We start from the raw sequence: 8,951 nt of genomic DNA on the forward strand, positions 1-8,951 counted from the left end.
TTGATTAAAAAGAGGAATAAAAAAAAGATCTTTTGGAAATTGATCTTAATGCCTTAATTCAAGTATACACATCCCTATGTTAAATACCCATAGAGGCAGGCACATTTTTATTTTTAAATGCCAGTTATTTCATGGATCCAGGATACTATGCATCCTGATAAAGTTCCCTTGGCGTTAGGAATTAAACTAACCCCATATCATCACATACCCTTCATCATACCTAGAGATAAGCATGGTTTTATTTTGGTTAGCTTAATAGCTGGTTTGATTTGCATTGAGAGATGATCTTATGGAAAGTTCCCCATGCTTATCTCTATCTCTCTTTTTTAAGAACATTTATTTATTTACAGTACATTAGTCATTCACAAAGAAAATTGATGTCCTTAAAAGGTTGGATTTTCCTAATTTTTTTTTTTTAATTAAGGCATTAAGATCCATTTCCAAAATATGTTTTTTATTCCTCTTTTTAATCAACTTTAGCCTGGGTGTGTAAACTTTCTCAAGCCACTGTAGTATTATTAAAATGTTGCTCCCTTGACTTTCTTGACTTCTTATTATTTACTTGCCTATTTGCCTTTTTTTGCTCACTGTCACCCACCTTGGTTCAGCCTTTTCTGCCTGCCCACACTGCCATCAACAAAACACAGTCAAAGGTTGCATGTGAGGGAGAGAGAGAATGAGAGACAGTGAGAGAGGAGCAGGTCCCGGGATGCTTTGTGGGTAACACGTTAAACCAAGCACAGTACACAAGCGCCCCTTAAGCTGAGCACACTTCACAGCATGTTTTGCACTTTTACTGTCAACATTTGGGAGCGGAGAGGAGAGGAGCGAGGGTGGAGCAGCCTTTGAGCAGCGCTGGGTTTTTACCCACTGCCTCTCCTGACGATGTTCCCTTTAAGCTTCCCACTCGCGCTACCAAATTGCTCATGTGCTCGCAGCATAACACACTTTTTACTTTACCCCATTCTGGTTTCTTTTATTTTGCTAACGTCCCACTTTCTGCTCGCCTACTCTGCCTTTTCTTCTCTTTTTGACTTTAGCTCTTGTTGTCTGCATTGGTTTGGTGTGTGTGTGTGTGTGTGTGTGTGTGTGTGTGTGTGTGTGTGTGTGTGTGTGTGTGTGTGTGTGTGTTTTATTAGGTGAGGTGAGCGGGGAGCCAAGGGTATAGCATCAGGCAGGCCTGTCACCTGTGTGGTGGAATTGAACCTGTGACGCATGAGCCCCATTTTTCTTGGCTGGCAGCTCTTCACAGATAAAACTACTGTTTGATTGAGATATTGTTTTTTCCCATACCTTTTTGTTTTTGTCGATCCCCTTCGCTACCCTTCATGAGCAACAAAACCCTACTTTCTACTGACATGCAAACTTTTCTTTGTTTTTCTGCACTCACAAATAGCTTTGTTTGGACAGGAATGTCAGCGTGCAGAATTAAATTGCCGTGTTCCTTTTTGCTGCTGTAGGCGTTTGGCCGTGTAATGGGACCACTAACAGCCAGTGATCCCGCACAATATCTGTCCTACTTTTGGATCCGTGGTAGCTTGCTCAAAGCTTGCAGCAAACGATGAGTGAGAGTGAGTTGCACATGGAGAAACATTTTGAGAAAGGCGTATATCTTTTGTGAATTGTGCTTGCAATTATTTGATATTAACAGACATATGTCCATGTAACTACGCTACATGCAGATGTGCTCTTACTCTTTTACTCATGAGTGAATTAAATCATTCAACCATTCACTTGTTTATACATGGATGCACCACTGTCATTGATCGCAGTTAACGTTGGTGCTCTGCCAGGACTGTCATGGTTCCTGAACCAAACTACCACTGTGTGCATGAACACCCAACACACACACACACACACACACACACACACACACACACACACACACACAGATGGGGCCATATAAACCCTACTCTGTCCCCTGGGTATTTCTCCCTTGTCTGCTTTAGTTGGCAGGGCTATAAAAGGATCCACACCCACAGGAGAACAGTATCTGTCATCACCCGAGTGTCCACAGATCTCCCTCTGTCTTGCCCAGTCTCTTCTTCACTTTCATTGTTTTCTCTCCTGTCTCCTTTGTTGGTTTGTCCCGCTCTCTGCCCTTCCTCCCTTCATCTTTCTATCTATTTCTGTCACGTCTTTATCTGGCTTCCCATCACTCTTTTCCTCCCTTGTTTTTCTCCACGTGGATTATTGCCTTTGTATCCTTTCAGACTACCTCATAGTCTCTCATTTCTCTTGCTGTATCCAACTTACCGTTTTTATTTGTACAGCTGTTTAGTAGGATGTTAGTTTGCCTTATGGACAGTGAGGAGTATCCAGATCTGTATCAGTGCAGTCTGGCTGCCTAGTGAGGCGTAGAGAGCAACACATGCTGGCCTAACCACTCTGTAAGCACCTTAACGAGACATTGGTGACCACCACTGTGAAACAGAGGAACTGAAATACCCCACTGTATGTGTTTGCACGGTCTGTGGATTTCTTTGGGATTCAATGATGCAGTGGCAGGGTGTTGTGTGAAGGCATGATGTGGGAGGCGCGGGCGTGTGGGTGTACATTGTCATTGTACATTCACATGTGTATGCAATGCATTGGTGAGCACACGTGCTTCTTTGCATGTCAGTTTTGTGCATTGCAGGCAGAGGAAACTGGAAGGCCTCATTGAAGCGACAGTGGGAACCAGTAGAAGATGGATGATGGAGGCTTGTTCCCAGCCAGTGTTAAGAGACGCTGCTGTTCCCGTCCACAGTAGACAGACCCACCATGAGACAGAACAGAGAACCCATATTGACGTCAGTTTGTTGTCTGCCTGGAGAATCAGAGCGGATGTCAGTCAATCCGACAGGCAGAGTAGCCTACAGTACATCAGCCTGGGAAGGATCCCACAGACGATACTGGCTCTTTGGTGCTGTGACTGTTAAGTTTTTTTTTTTTTTTATTCTATTAGTATTCTGATTCAGTGGCTAGTGCTTGTCAGTGCCTTGAATCTGTCTAGGCTAGTGACTGTATTTGTGTGCATGCACACACATCTGAAAGTGAGAGACTGCCAGAGTGACAGTCTCTGGTTGTTGACGCTCAGCCACTGTGATGCTTTTGCGTCTGAGTGTCCATCACTTAAGAGCAGCTTCTTTCCAAGCTTTGCTCACCATCTTTGCAAAGTGGTGGCAGTGGTGCGCGGTCACGGAAGACTTGTATCATGTGGATGCACCAACGTTTTTTTTGTTTTCATTACTTAGAATTCCTCATGGGGGCGGCAGAAACTATGCAGTACAGCTTTAAATTAACCAATAAATTTACATTAAATAGTATGGTATTTAATGTTAATTTATTGGTTAATTTAAAGGAATAAAGGAAACGTTTTTGGTAAGTTACTTATTCACTTTCTTGTCAATAGATGAGAAGTTTGAGTCTCTCATAATGTAAGTATCTGGTAAATATGAAGTTAGGTGACAGTTAGCTTAGCTTAGCAACAGGAAACCGGAAACAAAAACCAACGGGGCTTAATGCTGCATTATTTTTTAGCTGGGCACATTAACTTCCTGGAGTCACTGCTTGTTGCCTGGCAACCTCACAGTGACAACAACCTCAGAAGGTCACCACTCCAGATCTAGAAATATTCCAGAATAACAACCCTCCTAAAATATACCACAGTTTTTTTTTTTTACACTACGTGGGTTCCGCTATCTTTGGACAGAGCAAGGCTAGCTGTTTTTGATAAGCTAACCAGCATATTTAGCCAATCCAGTCTCACGGCAGTTTGTGAAATGGTCACGTTTTTTAATTCATTGATTTGTGTACACAGACATGTTTATGTCGTGTTGGTGGGCACAAATTTTAATCTAATGTAGCCTATTTGAATTTGTGATCTCAGCACGACTACGGTAGCAAGACTTATGAAAAGCCGAAAATCCATGCAGGGAGGTTGGTTGGTATGGTGGATGGGTCAAACAACACCGGACTTTCAACAACACCGGACTTTCACCCCGGAGACCGGTGATCGTCTCCCTTGTGTAGCGATTAATTTCCCTGTTTTCCTGTTCCTGTTGGTTATCACACATGCCCCAGATTCCGCAGACATCTCCCGCGTGTGGCGTTTAATTTCCCCGTTTATTTTCTTCTAAACACAACCGCCCCGTCGATGTTGCGTGTCCTGTTGATTTTGCGCTTTATACTAGAGACTTCTACTTGTCCCGGCTTGTGACGTGTCCTTTACCTCCGTACCTCCGTATAGATGCTTCTCATTACGTGCTGAGCACCACGAAAAAAAGGAGAAATTGAAACACATTAGATTAAAATTTGTGCTCACCACCACAAAAAAAAAATGTGTCCGTGTACACAAATCAAGAGATTAAAAATAACGTGACCATTTCACGAACTGCCGTGAGACCCTGTTGATTTAGCAGAAACATATAAGAGCGGTATTACTCTCATTTAACTTTCTGTAAGCAAGTGAGCCGATAACAAACAGGTGTATTCCTTATTGTTCATCACATTAAGGCTACAGTAGGGCTGCAGTAGAGAATGTAGACATGCAGCAAATCAGTGAGTTTGGTCAGCTTATACTTACACTTACATAACTGTTACAACATACATAAGAGAACAACAAACATGTGTTAAAGAAAGTAAAATCCAGCTTTTGAAAAGCTGTATAGCTCACTGGGTCCAGCATGGCATTGAGATTGTTTTGGTGGAAGGCTTCCTTGTTATTAAGGGGGAGAATACACACATAGTGCCTTGTTATTCCTTGAACTAAAGTGTCCATCAAATATCTTTTTGATCACACCATGTCAATGTTGAGGTGTTTTCTTCTGCTGTCCTTGAGTAAATATTTGAACAGTGTTTTTTCATCCTGTTGTCTGTAACTGAACCGTAAGTCATCCAAAGTAGTTAAAAAAACACTCCAAGTTGATGTGGCTGTTCTTCACCTAAGAGCTGACAGGTCGTCCACCTGTGTGCAAAGAGAAAGGAGCCTCATCAGGACATGTCTTCTAAAGTTTCCATTGAGAAGAGGGAATGCTTCACAAAGACTGTTCAGTTCAGCCTGACTGGAGAGAGAAATATGTTAAAGAGATTGCATTTTGTTTTTTTTTCTTGGTTTTTTACCATGAATGGTGCAAACAGAGTAAAAAATCTCCTGTATGCATGTTGTTAATACATCCGGCCCCTAGTTAGTGTAGGCTACATTCTCCAATTAACATTTGGGTTTTATCTGCCCAACGTTTATAATAGGCTCTTTATTCAACAGCACATGAACTGTGAGTTAATCATTTTGTGTATTTAAATGTTTAGCCAGATAAACCCCCGGACATATACCTCATTTGTATCAAGCTCCATGTGATCAATAACAAGTTGATACTGTAGTAACTATGACTACCCTATGAAGGGTTACAGTACTTTGACTATCTTCTATCTCCTTCTCATCCCTCTGCCCTTTCTCATCTAACCATCTTGCCCTACTGAGATGACTCTGTTGTCTCTCCAAGCTTTCCCACGAGGCCTTGCCCTGTTCTGTTTGTTTGTGTGATCCCTTCCCTTAGGCCTCTGTCCCACATCTGCAGAAGTCTGTCTGTACGTGTATTATTTGTGTGTGTCTGTGTGCAAGCACGAGTGTATTTGGAGCTTTGAACAGTGTACATAGATTGTGTGTGTGTGTGTGTGTGTGTGTGTGTGTGTGTGTGTGTGTGTGTGTGTGTGTGTGTGTGTGTGTGTGTGTGTGTGTGTGTGTGTGTGTGTGTGTGTGTGTGTGTGGTAATCGGTGTGCAATCCCTTCCCTGAGGCCACTGTTCCACACAGCTGGACTCAGAGAGCCTCTGGAGGGTTTCTGTGCTATTCAAGCATCCTTTGCTCTTTCCACCTGACCGGGTGGTGTGTGTGTGTGTGCGCGTGCGTGCGTGCATACATGCCTGCATGTGTGTTTCTGTGTGTTTTAACAGGTGCAGTACCGAGAGCTGAAACTGGATCCCAATCCCAGTCCAAATAAAAGGAAGAAAAACAACCCCGGGTAGATGTCCGCCCACCAACTCTTCTTTTCTCCACTTTTCTTCTCGTGGTCTTATTATTGGACGCTAAGGAGCAGAGGAAGACAGCTCTGTATCAGCTCGGCTCAGCTATCCTTCCTTTTTTTCTTTCTTATTTTCTTCTCTGAAACCTCACTTGTTCTGTTTTTAATTGCTCATGATGTACAGTACAGTACAGTTTCCTGAAGTGTCATTTTTGTATAAAAAAGACAAGTACAATTAATATTCCCCGCTATATTTATGATTAAGGTTAAAAGGTGATGAAAGGATGGTTGGAATGACCTTTTTCTCAGCCGTGTGACCCACTCTTCTCTTCTCTTCTCTCCATCACTCTGACAGCTCCAAGGACTCTGTCCATCTATTTGCCACAAGTGACAAGTGTCACACAATGAGTAAACAAGTTTTAACAATTAAACTCACCGTCCTCAGACTACATTTTTAGTGCATCCATGTTTATCAAAATACAAGCCTTATGCTAACATTGGCATTATAGACTTTTAAGTTTTTAGCTCATATTGTTCTTATTATTAAGTGTTTTTGGTAAATTGTTCATATTTTCTAATTGGTTTTGTACTGAAGAACCTTTTGTTTACTTCCTCTCTTGGATCGTAATGATGTTATGTTCACTGGCAGTAATTTAGATTGTTTCCACTTAACTCAGCCAGCCAAGTTGATTAGCAATTATGGTCGTAGCCTCCAGATATGTCCTTCTACACAAACACAAAGCTGGACCAACAGGCTGAAAGCTTGTGCTGGTATCTGTCTGTGCTTTTAATACAAGGGCCAAATTTGCTTGTTTTTTCTTTTTCTTTTTTAAAGATATTAATCAAAAACAAAAATCAAACCACAGTGGACAGTGGTATTAGTTTAAAGTACAGTGAGTCTGTTCTTCTTAAAATAGATTGTGATTACATAATTATAATTAAATAGTACCCAGAGGAAAAAGGAATATCACTGTAGAGGATTAGACAGTTTGTATTTTGCCCCAAATATCCAGATAATTTAGCTGTAGCCTCATTTAACCCCTTAAAAACATGTCAAAGTCCCCTGTCAGCCAATCATCAAGACACCTTCTCTGTCTGTCAGGAGGCGCAGCAGACTGGGCCTTCTGCTGTCGTTAATATAGATGTCACCCAGTCTATGCAGTGTGTCGCCAGGCAGGCAGGCCTTTAGGCTGCCACAGCCCTAATCTTGTTTGAAAGGCTGGTCTCCTTTCCTCTCATCTCCCCGCTTGCCTTGGCGGCCACACAAGACAGCATTCACACATGCACACACACACACGCACACAAGCATGCATGCAGGCACAAAAGGAAAAAAGAAGAACACATCCTCTAACGTGAATACACTGCTTCTTTAAGAGATCTTGCGTACACATACTGCACCTACTTGCTCACAGATGAAAGCATAACATCCCATTTAGGGGAGCAGGCACATTCTACTCCCTCTCAGGCACACACACTCACACAAACATGCTCTCTGTGATGCTGTGCCCCGGGCTGGCCACCCTCTCCATCTGCCCCACCTCCTGTGCCCACAGCTCAACTTTGATCTGTCTTTCCAGAGACAGAGGCTTGTGTATGTGAACTGTGTATGAGAGTGTTTGCGTACACGTTTATGCAATCAAAGACACGTTGCTTTTCTCAGTGTCAGTGTGTGTTACAATTGTGTCCCCCCTCCAGCTGTACACTGATGCATAGATTCAGTTGATGTGTGTGTGTGTCTGGTGTTGCAGCAGAAGTGCCAGCTGTTATTTGGTGTGGAGTTTACTGGTGTAGAAGGCCGTCAGCTAGATGAGCAGCAAGTCGCTGTGTGACAAGGCAATGCTCTGAGGGGACTTGGACCTGAGATGTCAGCGATGGAGGAATGTGTGCGTATGTGTGTGGGTTTCATGCTATTTCAGATCTCTTTTCCCATCATGCTTCTCTCCGTTTGCTCTCTCTGCGGTTCCCTCATTCGTCAGTGAACGGGGTTGCGACCCTGTCTGAAGGGACTCTTGGGCTTCTTGCTGAGCATCTGTTGAAAGATCACAGCTCAGGCTACATTTGAGGAGGTCTCCCCTCATCCTACTGATCCCTGCCTCCATTTCTCCCACTTCCCATCTTTGTGTTCCATCTCCCCCTTTTGTCTGTCTCTCTGTCTTTATCACTCTACACCCCCTCTCTACCACCATCAACTAAAGCGTTCTTCCGCCATTGTGTCATCTTCTAGCCCTGCCTGTCTGCTTGCCATTGCCTGTACCCTTTCCCTCCCTCTTTACCCATCCATATCCATGCTTAAATATCATCAGGCTTGGATTTGTCACTCCAGAGGGCCATTGATTTTGTTTTGTTTTGAGGAATCCACTTGAAAGACAATAACAGTGTCCCCTAAGAGTAGCGTTGCAGACTGATTATAGCCTCCTCAACAAACACTGTGGCTTGTGAAGGATGGCTTTTTATAATGCCTGAAAGATATGTCTGAATACCCCCTATGTATGTATCTACTACTGTATGTAGTTACTTTACAATAATTTTGGTGACTATTGTGTGGGATTGCATCCAAATACCGTTTCTTGTTCTGTCATTATTTATTGGATTTCAGCTGTTTGAAAGCAACCAAAGTGTTTTTATTTTGTATTATTTAGAGAAAATAAATTATATAAAGGAATGTATCGGACTGACAGATGTAAAAGGAAAAAAAAGCCCTTTTATTTGCACCAAGTTGAAATGAGTATTTATTTTTTAAATACTGTACATAGCTACTTAATTTATGTTTGTATTTTATACAGTATGCCTGTTGTTGATGTTGTAAAGTAGGTGTATGCCTGCCTCATTTTCTAAGCTCTGTCTTTTTCCGCCTGCTATGTTGCCTGCCTGTGACATCATTTTCATGTGCCCAGTTCGGACCAATGACATTTCAGGACAGGAATAAGGAGCCGCGACATGGGGTTAGTCG

The 8,951-nt window shown here is 42.6% G+C and overlaps 1 protein-coding gene across 5 annotated transcripts in view; it reads left to right on the plus strand.

Moving 5' to 3' along the window:
* mctp1a (multiple C2 domains, transmembrane 1a) overlaps positions 1-8,523 on the plus strand; it is a 144,412-nt gene extending 135,889 nt beyond the window's left edge. For all 5 annotated transcript variants that reach the window (XM_032516581.1, XM_032516583.1, XM_032516582.1 and 2 more), the window contains one exon: positions 5,934-8,523. In XM_032516581.1, the coding sequence (XP_032372472.1) occupies positions 5,934-6,005 (72 nt within the window). In that variant the 3' untranslated portion in view covers positions 6,006-8,523. The remainder of the gene's footprint in view (positions 1-5,933) is intronic.
* The last annotated feature ends 428 nt before the right edge of the window (positions 8,524-8,951 follow it).

This window comes from Etheostoma spectabile, chromosome 5, assembly GCF_008692095.1.
Source record: "Etheostoma spectabile isolate EspeVRDwgs_2016 chromosome 5, UIUC_Espe_1.0, whole genome shotgun sequence".
NCBI classification, from domain to species: domain Eukaryota; kingdom Metazoa; phylum Chordata; class Actinopteri; order Perciformes; family Percidae; genus Etheostoma; species Etheostoma spectabile.